The sequence below is a fragment of the Gekko japonicus genome, unplaced genomic scaffold, assembly GCF_001447785.1.
Source record: "Gekko japonicus isolate JY-2015 unplaced genomic scaffold, Gekko_japonicus_V1.1 scaffold299, whole genome shotgun sequence".
Classification (NCBI taxonomy): domain Eukaryota; kingdom Metazoa; phylum Chordata; class Lepidosauria; order Squamata; family Gekkonidae; genus Gekko; species Gekko japonicus.
In genome coordinates this window covers 42,060-57,866 of record NW_015170896.1, presented here as the reverse complement: position 1 = coordinate 57,866, position 15,807 = coordinate 42,060, and the positions used below count along the sequence as shown (strand labels likewise).

At 49.7% G+C, this 15,807-nt stretch overlaps 1 protein-coding gene across 1 annotated transcript in view; it reads right to left on the bottom strand.

Annotated features, from left to right (window-relative positions):
- Positions 1–572: 572 nt before the first annotated feature.
- Positions 573–15,807, bottom strand: part of LOC107116616 (protein kinase C and casein kinase II substrate protein 3-like) — a 30,588-nt gene continuing 15,353 nt past the window's right edge. The window contains exons 6-12 of the mRNA XM_015418562.1: positions 13,718–13,953; positions 12,252–12,413; positions 10,173–10,345; positions 9,067–9,190; positions 8,235–8,332; positions 1,827–1,921; positions 573–1,096 (exon numbers count right to left, since the gene is read on the bottom strand). Of these exons, the coding sequence (XP_015274048.1) occupies positions 981–1,096; positions 1,827–1,921; positions 8,235–8,332; positions 9,067–9,190; positions 10,173–10,345; positions 12,252–12,413; positions 13,718–13,953 (1,004 nt within the window). The 3' untranslated portion in view covers positions 573–980. The remainder of the gene's footprint in view (positions 1,097–1,826; positions 1,922–8,234; positions 8,333–9,066; positions 9,191–10,172; positions 10,346–12,251; positions 12,414–13,717; positions 13,954–15,807) is intronic.

The following is a 15,807-nucleotide window of genomic DNA, read 5'->3' as shown; positions in this document are numbered from 1 at the left end:
GGTGTTTGTAATTGGCAATCAAACACAGCAAAACAGTCCCTAGTAAATAGGAACATTTGGAGCAAACTCTGTGGCTTATGAACAGTCAGCTCCCTGCTCAGTTAATTTCCACAGGGGGAAATTTTCAACCGGCACCTACACATTAAATTATCGTCTCCCCCCCCGCCCTCGGTTACCTACGTCCGGCCATTCTCTCGATAAGCATCTTGTGATTTCTATAGAACATGGCTCGGCCACTTGGAAACGCCTTCCTCATTCTGTTTTTCAAATCCCCAAGTCACAAACAGTGTCTTGTGAAGTCTGACTCAAATTTCCAGAAGTTTGCCAAGACCTTGGGGGCAGGGAGTTCCCCTGTCTCAGCCAGTCAAATGAGAACTTAAAGGCACCTTTGGTTTACTGGCACGTCTGTCATAGACATGTGGGAAGGGCGTGACGGTGTGTGCAATTGTGTGGATGTGAATGAGGCGTCCAGTGCTGGTTTTACAAATCGAACCGGACATGTGCGTACAGTTACTGGTGTGTGGAATACACTGTGTTTCTGTTGCGAACCGGGTGACAGTTGCTTATATCTGTCTTTGCCTGTTGATCAGGGCTACTCTTTGCCACGAAAAAGTCAAATGCTGCCCCCCCGAATAAATTATGCAAAAAGAGCATAATTAATTCTATAGCTAGACATACAGGGAGGGGGCCAGAAGCTGTGCAAAGCGACCCCCTTCTGCTGGGTTCAGCTCAGCCTACCCGGGCTTCTGAGATCTCCCTGGCCATTTTCTAAATTAAGCTTGCAGCCGTAAGGACTAGAAACTTAAGGGAAAAAAATAAAGCGAAGGATTCTCAAGATGCCGAACATTGCCCTGTTCTGCGCTCACGTGGGGTGACCTCAGAAATGCAGAATAAACACAGTCCTTCTAAATGGGTGTATGGGTGTGAGATTCCCCCCCTCCCCCAGCCAGACCCCTCCTACGATCCCCAAACCCTTCTAGCTAGCCTTGTACGGGTTCCACGTAATTGGCAGGGTAGAGCCCCACGTGCCCGCTGTCTGTCACCCCCTTGCACCAGCCTTGCTCATCTTCGTCTTCCAGCTTGGTAAGCAGCTCTCCTGGGGAAGAGGCAGAGAAAGAGAGAGCCGTCCATTATTACTGATAACGGGAGGAATCAAATCATCGTGATGGTCGGTGTTCCCTCTAAGCTGAGTTAGTGTCAGCTAGCTCACAGTTGTCTACCCTCTGGCTCACACATTTTTTTCTCTTAGCTCAGGAAGGAGGGCTCCAGAGCAAACTAATTTAGGCAGCGGCCGAATCGCTCGCTCACCACTTTAAGGCTAGTAGCTCACAAAACAGAATTTCTGCTCACAGGACTCCACAGCTTAGAGGCAGCACTGGTGGGCCCTGACCTGGATAGCCCCGGCAAGCCCGATCTTGTCAGATCTCAGAAGCTAAGCAGGGTCGACTCTGGCAAGTACTTGGATGGGGAGACCTCCTTGGAATACCAGCAGTTGGGAGGACAGGGACAGGCTTTATCCAGCCACCTCTCTGAATATCCTCCAGGCTCCCAGTAGGGGTCAGTCACCAGAGGTTGCCATGACTTCCAGGCGCACTCTCACACACACTCAGACGCGCGCACACACAAATATGAAAAATACAAAAAATATCATGGTGGTGGCTAGTATGGGGTGCCAGTGGTCACCATGCTTCTGGTCCTCATGGCTGCCGTGGTAACCTTCGCAGGCCACCTATAGAAGGCAGGGGGGAGGGAAAGCTCATACCGGAAGACCGGCCTTTGGTAGGATAAACTGGGGGCCAGGACGAAAGGAGCAGGGTAGCACTCACCTGCCTTGAAGCTTAGCTCATCTGCCTCCTGGCCAGCATAGTCATACACAGCACGGACCCGCTGTCCTGACACTGAGACGGGTGCTGACTTTGCACTGCGGGAAGAGGCGGCAATGTGAGCGGAACTCCAGGCGAGCTCCCTCCTTCCCCCTTTTTCTTTATTTCTCTCACACGGTGAGTTCTCTTGTCAGCAGGACCCATAGAAAGATGCCTTCTGCCAACTCCATGTGGCAGCAGCTCTCTGGGCTCTCTTTTGCAACACTGGTTTCCCAGGATACCTTGGGGAGGGACAGGCCCATAGCCAGGATTCTGTGGGGCAAATTTTTTTCTGGTGGGGCTGGCTTAGAGTGGAGTCTGAGGGTTGGAGTGCACACGTGTGGGCCCCCCCCACTTCTTCCAAAAAGCATTTAAAAGGATCCGTTAAATGCTTTTGAAAAGAAGCAGGGATTGGCAGGCGCCCCTCTCCCACCACTCCTGCAAGATTTAAAGGGCCCTTCAGCTGATCGACGGGCCACGTGCTCCCCGCTGATCAGCTGAAGGGCCCTTTAAATCTTGCAGGAGGGGAGGGAGAGGGGCGCGTGCCAATCCCTGCTTCTTTTCTAAGCATTTAAAGGATCCCTTTAAATGCTTTGGGGGAGGGGGGGCACACGTGTGCACTCCAAGCCTCAGATTCCACCCTAAGCCAGCCCCACCAGAAAAAAATTTCCCCCCCACAAGCCACACAATCCTGGCTACGGGCCAGGAAGAGCTTCTGCTTTGCATGCAGAAGGTCTCTGGTTCAGTCCCTGGCATCTCCAGTTAAAGAGGACCTGACAGTAGGTGATGTGAAAGACCTCAGCCTGAAGCCCTAGAGAGCGGCCACCGGTCAGAGTAGCCAACACTGAGCTTGATGGTCTGATTCAGTATAAGGCAGCGTCATGTGTATTTAGCTCGGAAATGCCGGGGATTGTACCTGCAAAGCAGGAGATTTACCTCCGAGCCTTCTTCAAGATGCTTGGGTATTGTGACGAGGCTTGTGCAAGAGAACTTTCGATGGGATGAGGGTTGTGTTCCATGTTAATTAGGGTTAAGTGGCTTTGACAATTGGCTTTCCTGCCTCTTGGTCAGGCAACACAGTTTACTGCGTTCCTGGCTAGTGATGTGAGGTTTGGCAAGAGGATTTGCCATGAGTGTTGGTCACTGTAAACCAGGTGTCAAACATAAGGCCCGGGGGCCGGATACGGCCTGTCCAGAGCTCTTACCCGGCCCTTGAGCAACTGGTATGAGGGACGGAAGCAAGAGGCTGCTGGGGGGGAGGGCAAACAGCCACACGTGGTGAGGTGTGTGTGTGTCGTCAAAGCTGTCAAGAAGCAGAAAGGAAATGGCTAGGGGGTAGGGCTAAGAGGCTAAGTTAAAATGGGGGGGGAGGGAATGGAAGCGAAGGCAGAGAAAGAGGAGTTGTGGTTTTTCCCCCGCTCACCTCCTCTGACTGCAGCTCAGCAAGGCCTGGAGAAGCCACTACAGAGTTGGGGGGTGGGGCAGAGCCGAGTGACCAGTGCTGCCACTGCTGCACCAACTGGCTTCGTGTTTTTTCAAATAGTGTCTGTGAGGGGAGTTGGCAAGAGCCAGGTGCACAGAGAGGCAGTTAGCTGATGAAGGGACAGGACCAGCGGGGAAGAGGAGGAGGAGGAGGGCTGGCATATGGATTGGGAGGCAAATGGGCTGTCTTGTGCATGCCTTTCTGAGGGGAAAAGACCTCCCGCTCTCAGAAGCGAGTGGAGGAGCGAAGTTAAATATTCCCGCTCTCAGAAGCGAGTGGAGGAGCGACGTTAAATATGGGTGCTGATGTTGTCACCGCACGTCTGAACAGTCGCAGAGGCAGAGTGAGTGTTGGGGCGGTGGGGGACGGGGACACGGTAACCTCCCTTCTTCCTCCACCTCTTCTCAGCCTGTGAGGGAAAAGGGGTCGCAGGACAAAAAGCGCCCCCTGGAGGTTTCAGAAAACAGCTTCTCTGTCAGACGTTCCCCTCAGCCCCACCACTTATGTGGGAAACGCGGGAGGGATAAGAGCTGAGGGTGGAGGGATGTGGAAGAGCCTGGTTCAGACGCCCCCACCTCCTGAGCCAGGACCGTGTCATCTGGGTCACCCAGGGCCAGTTGCTCAGCCTGGACCACTTCACAGGGTGGTTGTTGTTGGGGATGGGGAAACAGAGGAAACAAACAAAGACTGAGAGACAGATCGTAGCCATGCTTGGGTGCTGAGGCTGGGCATATTTGGGGTAGTGCTGCTGAAAAACTACCTTATTTACTTGCTAGGATGATGACTCATCTCCTAAAAGTGATGAGCTAATTTGTATGGATGTGTAAAATACCCTCCCCTTTTACTATCTCTTGTGGGGCAAAAACTTGTCTTGCATATGATTAGATTTATTGGGGCTTTTGTGGGTTCCCCACTAAATCAATTGCTTTCCCTGCTAGGAATCAATTGCTTTTGTTTGGATTTGGAGTAAAATATAATATTGTTAATTGAGTTTGCCCGTGTCCTTTATAATGTTTGTATCTCTGGTACCCAGCATTACATTGTATGGAATACATGGCCCGACTGGACAAAGTAACATTTGTGTCAGATCTGGCCCTCATTAAAAATGAGTTCAACACATTAAACTCATTAAAAATAAACTCATTAAAAATAAACTCATACTCATTAAAAATGAGTCCATGATGTGCATTACATGGCATAAAGGATTTTTTTTTAAGTATCCCTTTTTAAAGTGTTGCCTGTCTAGCTGTGCGTGGTTCCCTTTCAAAATAATGGCTTCTACAACTTCCTTTAGATAGTTAGGAATGATTTGTAGTATACGGGACCTCCAGAGCTTCTGGGGAGCCCCCATTCTTTCAGACTCTGGAAACAGACTCTACAGCCAACAGATATCAAAAGCCACTTTCCCAGGAGGGTAATTCAAATGTTCTAATTGCCACAGGCTGAAAAGATCATGTGAAATCAGCACAGAATTCTTGAGGTGACAAGCTCCCAACTCAGCATGCCGAGTGTATGTGGTAACTCTGATGAGCAAACAAGTATGTCATGTGAAAACAGTAATCTCCCTGTGATGACAGTATCGCCTAAAACTCCACTGTGCCTTTATCACTCACCCTCACGCTCACATTCACAGCCTATTCAAAAGGCAGCTTGTAGCCCCCACCCCAAGTACCTCATCTAGAAGAAGAAAGAAAAAGGAAGAAGGAAGAAGGAGAAGTGGAAGGAGGAGAAGGAAGAGGAGGAATTGGATTTATACCCCGCCCTTCACTCAGAGTCTCAGAGCATCTTACAATCTCCTTTCCCATCCCCTCCCCACAACAGACACCCTGTGAGGTGGGTGGGCCTGAGAGAGCTCTTTCAAGGACTGCTTTTGAGAGAACAGCTCAGAGGGAACTTGTGACTGACCCAAGGTGACACCAGCAGCTGCACATGGAAGAGTGGGGAAGCAAACTTGGATCTCCCAGATTACAGTTCCTGCTCCTAACCACCACACCAAACTGGCTCTCTAACTGAGGCAGGGGCCAAAATTGGAAACGCATCATTTGTTATAAGGGCAAGAGAGCCTCTGAGCACGAGCAAAATACACCCATGGCTCCCTACCCAGTAGAGTTGTCAACAGGCCTGCAGAAAAATATCCAGTCCCTTTAACAGAGGCTTAGTGGGATGTTATTTACCTCCATGCCATGAAAAGCTGCCCATTTCTACACATTAAGCTTCTGTTAAAGAGTCAGGAGCTGCGGTGGCTCAAGTGGTTAAGAAGCTGAACTGCAGGCTGTGGAAGGTCGGTAGTTCAGCAGTTCAAGGCCCGGGTGCCGCATGATGGAGTGAGCTCCCATCTCTAGTTCCAGCTCCTGCCAACCTAGCAGTTCGCAAGCTCGAAAGCAAGAAATCGCAAGTAGATAAATAGGTACCACTTCGGTGGGAAGGTAACAGCGTTCCGTGTGCCTTGGTGTTTAGTCATGCTGGCCACATGACCACAGAAATGTCTTCGGACAGCACTGGCTCTTCGGCTTTGAAACGGAGATGAGCACCGCAACCCTAGAGTTGGATTCGACTGGCTTTCGACCAAGGGAACCTTTACTTTACCTAAAGAGACAGGATGTTTTTCTCCAGGCCTGTTGGCAACCTTAGTACACAGGCTTTAAGCCCCTCTCTGCTTTTTTTGCTTTTTACATGCTCTACTTTACCATGTAAACTGATGGCCCTGTGTGCCTGTTCTCCAAGAGTCAGAAGAGTACAGGAGCATGCAGTGGGTTGGAAGGTCCCTTGTTCAAACCTCACGTCAGCCCTGAATGCACGAGGTAATATTACTGTTTTCTCATCAGTCCCATCATCTGCAAGACAGATATGAGAATCACCCTGCCCTGCCTTAAAGTGCTGATCTAAAGACTGTTAAGGTCCTGCGTGCGTACTTCGAATACTTGAAATCTTGAGGCTTTATGAGAACAATTATGTATATATCAAGAATGACAGCTCCTCCTAGTGACAGTCTGTGGTAGCACATTCGTTGACTGTTTTTCCACACCAGCTATTGACAAGGTTTCTCTCAAGCTATGAGGATGGTGCTGATACCCAACAGCACACACAAGAGTGCTCTCTCTAAATTAAATGGCTTCCAGCTGACCTCGGTTCTACAGCCAAGCAGCAAAGTAGAGTCATGAAGAAAGGGCTGAACAATTGCTTAGCATGCAGAAAGACAATACAAGAACTCACAATACAAGAACTCGTGGGCACGCCATGAAATTGCTGAGCGGTTGGGTTAGAACAGAAGAAGTACTTCTTTACCCAAAGAGTGATTAACACATGGAATTCACTGCCACAGGAGGTGGCGGCGGCTACAAGCATGGACAGCTTCAAGAGGGAACTGGATAAACATATGGAGCAGAGGTCCATCGGTGGCTATTAGCCACAAGGTATAGATAGGAACTCACAGGCTGGGGCAGGTGATGCTCTGTATTCTTGGTGCTGGGGGGGGGGGGACGGTGTCCTGGCCCCACTGATGGACCTCCTGATGGCACCTGGTATTTTTGGCCACTGTGTGACAGAGTGTTGGACTAGGTGGGCCATTGGCCTGATCCAACATTGGCCTCTCTTATGTTCTTATGTTCTTAAGACCCAGATTCAGTTCCCCAGTATCTCAGGGTGGCAAACGGTTGCAAACACCCTTCTCTGCCTGAGAGTCAGAATATTCTTAACTTAATTTGTTCCCTGCCTTTCATTCCAATGGAAACCCAAAGTGGTTTACATCCTTCTCCTCTCCTCCATGTTATCTTCACAACAACCCTGTGAGGTAGGTTAGGCTGAGGGAGGGTGTGACTGGCTCAAGGCTACCAAGCAGGCTTCCATAGCAGAGTGGAGATTCGAACCTGGGTCTCCCAGATCCTGCTCTGACACTCTGACCCCTACACCATGCTGACTCTTTAATATGGAATCTAAATAATCATTTATAAAAAGTTGGGGGGGGAGGAGGAACAGAAAAATATTATTCTAGTTGGACCCATTCAAATGTTTTAAGGAGGATTTATCCCGGCTAACTCCTAAGGATGCCAACTCACCTGGAACAAAATGCTCTGTCTCTTTAACAGAGGCTTAATGTACAGCTATGGGGTGGAAGCTTTTCAAGGCATGGCAGTAAATAAGATCCCGTTAAGTCTCTATTAAAGGGACAGAACATTTTCTCCAGGCCAAGCTGGCACCCTGGCTTTCTCGAAGTACACAACATACTCCCAGCCCAAAGGGACCTTGGTCCCCTAAGAAAGCTATTTGGTTCCCCACCCCTCCCAATTCATCCTCTCAGGAAATAACAGCAAACAGGAACAGCAGTCTTGTTAAGGCTGCCATCTTAATGGAATCCATTTTGGGTCCAAACTACGCATTACATGCAACACAGGATCACCATGGGAACTTGCAGCCATTTGGCAGGTATGAGTTCCAACTTCTGAAGTGCTCAACAGTACGGGGGGAAAGGGGCTTCAGCCTCCCCTCCAGCTTACAGTAGCCCCTGTAAGAAGAGCTCTGTAAGCTCTTGGAGGATTGGCTACATTAGGGGTGTGTGGCCTAATATGCAAAGGAGTTCCTGCTACAAAAAGAGCAGCATGGGGGAAAAGGGGCTTCAGCCTCCCCTCCGCCCCACTGTTTTCCCAACCCCATAATGGCTCCAGGAGAAGCGTTATTTGCCCCATGGCGGGGCTGCATTGCACTGAAGCTCTGAGACTGTTGCCCACCTGCTCCATCCATCCCTCCTCTGTCTCTGGGAGACTCTCCGAATATCTGGTCGCTCGGAGCAAAGCGACCACTATAGCCAAAGCAGTGCAGACTTCTGTTCCCTTGCTCCCCAGCCCCTTCGCCCTTCCTTCTCTATCACTTACCGGGAGGGAGGCAGAACTCACCTGCTCTGGGAAGGGGTGACACTGCGGAGAATGGCTTTCTCAGGCTCTTTGGCTTTCTTGATTTTCACTGTTGGCCGCTCCTGGTCAGGGCTCCAACCCTGAAGGGAGAGAGGAAAAGAGGAGAAACAATTAGGCCTTGGCTACGGTTTGGTGTCTGGTGCATAATTTTGGGCCCTCTGGGGATTCCTTGTTAAAATGATATTATTACACTAGTATTGCTGTTCTCATTTCTCCAAGTCTTTGGAAGTTAAGCTCATGGTATGGAATGGAGACGTCCTCTCTAGACTACAGTCGTGTAAACACTAAAAGACCCTGCAGTGCCCAGACTTCCACTTCAAAAGTGCAGCTGTTGAGGAGAACTGTTGATAATACAATAAGGGAATAAAGAGTATTACCAGCAGGTCACTATGTTTACATGAGAAATACTGAAGCTCCAGGGCAACCGTTGACAGCACAAGTTTCTAGTGAAGAGAGCAAACTGATGACTGAAAACCGATTTATTACAAAAATGGTTTACAGATGTACAAACTGAGCATGTGGGAAGCAAATGAAGAGGTAAATAAGCATTTTCTGGAAGCTTTTTGAATGGGCTTCCACTTGTGGCTTTTGGGGGGGGGGGTATTTTGTGTGGGTGTGCGCTCACGCTTGCAAGCCTGGAAGTCATTATGACTTCTGGCGACCTCTAGTGGGGCTGAGACGTTTCACTTTTGAACGGGCTTCCACTATCTGGCACTGTTTCTCTCTGTGCATATAGGCTGCCTAGAGATAACAGTGTCTCTGGAAGCGTGCAGAATACACTTCTTCTATCAAGAAAGAAAGGAGATGTTCCCACCTCAAACCGTGGCCAGTTCATGGGCATCCCGGGACCGTGTCGGTTACGCCACCATTTAAGGTCCTCCTGGTCGTTTATGTCCTCGATCGCTTGTTGCAAGTCAGCATAAACTGCTTGGATGCTGAATGAAAGGAGGAAAAGGAACAGGAAGGGTTGTTGGACGGCATTCCACAATCTGCCTCACTATTTGGCTCACCCATAATGGGAGAATCCTATTTAATAACTGATGTACAGCAAGAAGAGATTTTACACTCTGGTTAGCTAAGTGTATAGGTTACATACTTTTTATCTATCTTTAGTGGAAGGAAATGACTGTAAATATTTATGTAATTTGTATACTTGCAGGTTTATATATTTATAAATATTATATATTTATATGCTGCATATGTATTTATTTAAAAAGGGAGAGTCTTAATTGGCTGCTACAAGATCTCTCTGGTACACGAACGTCTGGGAGCACTTCATGATGGAAAAGGTCTCAGATCGCCTTCTCCAATCTGAAATCTATCCCAAAGCAACCTGGTTCATGGGGAAATGGTTTCCAGTCCTTGAGTATGTCACTAAAGATGATATTCAACCTCACGACCCATCTTATCAGATATTGCTGTATCTTTAAATGTTACTCCTTAGCACGGTCATAAATGTGATAAGTACCATGCTTGGCCGTGGAATGCATACTGGTATTATTAGCAAATTCTTATTGATCATACTGCGCTTATATACAATTTACTATGTTACTGCCTTTCGTTATGTTTATTAAGTCCAGATGTTATAGTTCAGTGTTTGTAATTAATTCCCAGTTCTGTTGTAAAACTTATAAAATATTATTTTTTAAAAAAAGGAAGACGTAAGATTAGCCATGCATAAAATGGCTAAAAAAAGACTTGTGCAATCCAAGTCTTCTTTCTCCTAACTACAACATTGTGATAAGGTCAAGACTGGAATGTTCATTTCCCCTAGAGGCAGGCAGAATATACTGCAATCCAGCTGAGCAGAGGGGTGCCAAATGGTACTCCCCTCCTCGACGGGGGACTCCTGGGGACCTCCCGGTGCGCGCGCGCACAAAGCGCGCGCCCAATGTATCTACATCAACCGGATGTGACGTCGCTTCAGCAGTGACATCAAGGCGCCGGTGCAGGGCGAGGAAGGCCCCTTTGAGAAAGATGATGCGCCGCTGCTCCAGGGCTTGCCCCTGCTCGAAAACCGTTTCCATCTCCTCCATGTAGCGAGGGCTGCAGCGATCAAGCTCCTGCAGGGCTTTCTCATAACGCTCACGAACCTGCGGGAAGAGGGGAAGAATCGTCAGAGGTCCCCCCCCTCCTCCGAAGCACAAGGCCCTTCTATCGTTGGGGAATCAGGATGCGGCGAGAAAGCATCCCTGGATATGCAGCTCATGGTTAAACCACAGTCCTCACTTTCCTTCCCCTTCCACCACGGACAACGTTTACCTCTCAGTGGCCCTCCAACTGCAGGCAACGCATTTCTCTAAGATACTGCTCAGGTCAGCCAATGTAAACTGAAAAGGTGCCACCCATGAAACTGTCAATGTCCCCCCCCCCGCCACATCCTAAAGGAACAGGCCGCCTTTTGAACCGGCCTCCGCTCCAGGCCTGCAGCCAGGATTTTTTGTTTGGGGGCATTTAAATTGTTAAGGGGGCAGTTAAATTACAGTTAATTGAATTTATCTGAATGCCTGTCTTTAAAGGGGGAGGAGGCTCCAAGCCTTTTTCTAGCCCTTCCTTTCAAGGGACAGGGCAGCCAGCACGTCAGTCCCTAAGAAAAAGCAGCCCAGAGGGCATTTAATTGCGTTCCACAGAGCAAGAAAGGTTATTATTATTATTATTATTTATTTAATTTGTACCCTGCCCTCCCCGCCATGGCACTCAAGAGTGGTACCTACAATACGACTCCAACAATCCCCCTTTCTGCTAGCCCAGTCCTGTTATCAGGGGTCATTTCCTGCAGGAACGCACAGGAGCGGAGCTCCAGCAGTAAAGAGTCCAGAGGGCGGGCACATGCAACAAGCCCCACCCCCAGCAGCCCTAAGTCAGAACAAGAAGTGGCCAGGTAAGTTGCAGAGCTCCCCCTGGCCCAAAACAGTCCAGTGGCACCTTTAAGACCAAGTTTTATTCAGGTACAAGCTCTCCCTCCTCTGCGAGGACAGATCTGCATGTCCCCCCCCCAATAGCCCGCAATCCAAAACAGTCCAGTAGAGCCTGAGCGGTGGGTGTTGCCTTCTGACACACTGCCGGTGATGTCAGGGGGTGTGGCATATGCAAATGAGTTATGCTAATGAGCTGTGCTAATGAGCTCCTGCACCTCTTTTTCTACGAAATGACCCCTGCCTGTTATAGACCACCTAGGTCATGGTGAGTCTTTCCAAAGCATTCCCATGAGCCTTTGGGAAACAGGCAGCAGAGGTCTCTCCTCAAAAATAAGGTTTTCTGGCATGGCTCTTTGTGGGGCGGGGCTTCTAATTAAGGGGGCAGGGCCCAAAACGCCCCACTAGCTACGAGCCTGCTCAGCTCCTGTGCCTTCATCATCAGCTGGATCTTTGCACTAGCAAGGAATCACGCTCTTCTCCAAACTGTGAGATGGTATGGGATAGAGGGCACAGCATCAGAGCCGGATCTGGGAGACGCAGGTTCAGATCCCCACTCTGCCATGGCAGCTTGCTAGGTGACCTTGGGCCAGTCACACACACACACACTCTCTCTCTCTCTCTCTCTCTCTCTCTCTCTCTCTCTCTCTCTCTCCTCCCACCCCTAGGTTGTTGCTGTGAGGATAAAATGGAGGAGGGAAGAACAATGCTTTGGGATGCTTTGGATCCCCAAATGTTGGGATGCTTTGGATTTCCCCAAATGGGGGGAAAGGCAGGCTCTAAATAAATATAAATGCTTCCCTTGCTGATTCCTGCAGACCAAGTTGCTGTCTAAAGCACAGGAGCAAGCCAGGTGGTGTTTCTTTTCTGGTCCATTGGCAATCCTATGAGGAATAAGGTGGCTGGCTAACCGTGCCAGTGAGCAACAGGCTCAACAACTCCACAGCACAACTGAATGGTTTTGTATTAGGAGCTGCAAGCGGGCAGCCAGCCTGGCCATTCACAGAGCGATGCAATACCCCCGACAGAAGACCCCTATTGCTCTCGTGGCCCAGACGTGTACAGAAAGCGGGTGGACACCCACCTTGTTGGCTTCCTGGCTGCAACGCTGATGTTCTTCCCGCAGGGTGCGTTGCCGATCTGGGGGCACTTCAGGCCCCCCTGAGGCCTGAACTCCGCTCTCCCGTAGCGCTGCAATGTGTTCTTTACGACAGGCCTTGTGGTACAGAGATTTGGCTTTCTCGACCTGGATGCGTGTGCAGGAAGGGGATGGGTGGGATATAAAATGGGGCAGGTAGTCAAGCAGCAGACGCCTCAGGGTTGCTCATTCCTTCACCAGAGAACGTAGGTATATCCTGGTTCCCACACCCCTCAGGCCCTATGGCAGGAGTCCCCAACACGGTGCCTGTGGCGTCCACCAATACCTTTCCTGGTGCCTGCCAGGTGTCTTTAGAAAAAGGGCAGGATGGGCAATGCTCCCTCTAAGCTGTGGAGTCTTGTGAGCAAAAACTCTACTTTGTGAGCTACTGGCGTTAAAGTTGTGAGCGGGCGATTTAGCTGCTGCATAAATTAGTTTGCTCTGGAGCCCTCCTTCCTGAGCTAAGGTAAAAATCGGTGAGCTGGAGGCTAAAAAGCTGTGAGCTAGCTCACACTAACTCAGCTTAGGGGGAACACTGAGGATGAGTAGGGGACTTTTGCCTAGCAAGGCTTCTGATCGGCCTTTGGAGATTGGATTTGGCATGTCAATTTTTTTAAGTCTTGCTTGGGCAGCAGCTGCCACCGCAGCATAAGGATCTTCACTGTGTGACTGAAGGTAAGCTGTGGCAGTAGGCTTGCCAAGTCCCCCCGGGGGGCAGGGAAACCCCCGCCCCAGAGGCCCGTTCCCCGCCGTGCTTGGGGGGGGTCAACAGTGGGAGGGCTTCTAATGTCCTGGCCCCACTGCTGGACCTCCTGATGGCACTGGTATTTCTGGCCACTGTGTGACACAGAGTGTTGGACTGGATGGGCCTTTGGCCTGATCCAACATTGGCGTCTCTTATGTTCTTATGTCCCCCGGTAAGAAGATTTTTCCACTTGGCAACCCTATGTGGCAGCCATTTTGCGACTGGCTCCACCTCCTGCAGTAGCCATTTTGTGCCTGCACCCACCATGCTGTGTCACAATTCCAAGGGTGTCCACAGGCTGAAAAAGGTTGGGGACCCCTGCCCTACAGTCTCAAACCCCCCAGCAGAGAAAAAGACACCAGTAACAAGGGGATGCATGACGGATCTGCCCTGTGTGCGGGCAGGGTTGACTTTTTAACCTGCTATCAGTGGAAGCCACAGACAGGCACATTCCATTGCTCTTTCCCAAACTAGCCTTTTAGTGACTGAGACGAATCGAAGTCAGGCAGATATATGAAGTGACAGGGAAAAGAGAGTGATCTAAAATTGAGGGGCCCCCCTTCTCTCTGGAGAACCCAGCCCCCCCCCCCCCCGGTCCGGAGTCCCATGCCTGAATTTCTTTGACCTGCTAGGATCCCCCCCGTCTGCTCCTAGGGGTTCCTCCTACCTTCTTCAGCTTCTTGGTCCAGGGTTTCTGTGCCTTCTGGAAGCCGCTTTCCAGCTCACAGGCCTCCTTGAAGCCCCCGAACAGCTTGCGGTGATAGGAATCGTGCTGCCAGGACCGGATGCGTGCAGCATCCTCTGAGACCAACGCCCTCTGCATCTCCATGTGGAGCCGGCTCAGCCGCTCGGAGGCTCCCAAGAACGCTTGCCAGGCTCGGAGCAAGGAGCCGTACAACGGACCTGTATTTGGGGGAAGGAGGGGACACAAAAAGGGATTGATAATGTCTTCAGGTTTCATATTTTGAGTTTTCTGATAGCAAAGGCAACAAAGCCAAAAGTTTCTCGTGGATTACAGAACTGTAAAATTACAATCGCTGCATTTGCTTTAAGGGCCAAGGTTACAAATTGAGATCAACATGTGAAGAAGAAGAGTAGGTTTTTATACCCTGCTTTTCTCTACCCTAAGGAGCCTCAAAGTGGCTTATAATCGCCTTTCCCTTCCTCTCCCTACAACAATCACCTTGTGAGGTAGGTGGGGCTGAGAGAGTTCTGAGAGAACTGGGACTGGCCCAAAGTCACCCAGCAGGCTGCATGTGGAGGAGGATTGGGGAACCAAACCAGATTAGAGTCCACTGCTTTAACCACTACACCATGCTGGCTCTCTGTGGAGGCCTTTCTAAATGTTGAGGCCCATTTAAACTACTCTGTGGCTTATTAGGCACTGGTGTTTTCCCTCGCTTTCACCATGCATGTCCTTCAGGTTTTCTTTATCATTCTGCATTCCCATCACTTTCACTGTGCTTGTCTGTCGGGGGTTTTTTTTGTTCTGCATTGTTTTTCCTCTCTTCAGGACTCAGTTTGCTTTCCGTTCACTGTTTGCCCAGGTTTTCTGAGAGTGCTTTTGTAGCGGTTTTTACCCTTGCTTCACTTCCAAGCCGAAGGGAATTCAAAAGCATACAGATCCTCTCGGATTCCCCCCCCCACCCTTTTCCAGCCCCTCGCATGCCACTCTGTCGCCCACATTAAAGTCCTTCCTCCCACTCCTTATTGGTCAGTTTCACACTGGGCGTGTTTTTTGGAATAGGAGATTCTTCAAACTGTATTTACTCTCAGGTCGCCATCTTAGCAGAACGTTACTGGTTCTCCCCCCTTCATCGTTCTACAAGCTGCACTAATGCTTATGTTTTCCATCTTTTAAATTTTTGGGTTTTTTGAACAAGCGGATTCAGTCTAGCGATAAGAGATTTTTGCTAATCTTGGATCTCTGGAGGAAAAAAAATAACTGGCAGGGAATGCTTTAAAAGTTTGGCTACAGGTAGCATGTGTGTGTGTGCAGTTAGAAGTTTTAAAAGACCTCTGCTCTCAGGAGGAGACACTGAACACTGGCCAGAGAGGCAGTGGCGGGTGCGCCACGACGGAAGGAAGGGAGTGAACGAACAGCTGGGCATGGGTAGCAAAAAATATATATAAAAGAAGGCAGGGGGATCAAAAGGAGAGGGAGGAGGAATTCTGGCACCCCCCTCTTTTCCCTCTCTCACCTCTGCAGGTTGTCAGACCCGCATCTCTTCCCCCCTTCCTCAGCTACACCTGAGCACATGAGGTCATAACAGTGAAGCATTTATTGCCAGACGGGATCAACTATTACTGAACCTGACTATTTTGTGTGGCAAAATATACTTCTTATGAAAAAAGAAAAAAGAACTGTGACAATTTACCACTTGGTACTATATTCATAGGAGCTGCGGTGGCTCAAGTGGTTAAGACGCTGAACTGCAGACTGTGGAAGGTCAGTAGTTCAGCAGTTCAAGACCCGGGTGCCGCAAGACGGAGTGAGCTCCCGTCTCTAGTTCCAGCTCCTGCCAACTTAGCAGTTTGAAAGCAAGAAATTGCAAGTAGATAAATAGGGACCACTTTGGTGGGGAAGGTAACAGCGTTTCGTGCGCCTTGGTGTTTAGTCATGCCGGCCACATGACCGCGGAAACGTCTTCAGACAGCGCTGGCTCTTCGGCTTTGAAACGGAGATGAGCACCGCAACCCTAGAGTCGGATTCGACTGGCTTTCGAGCAAGGGAACCTTTACCTTTACCTTTAATGT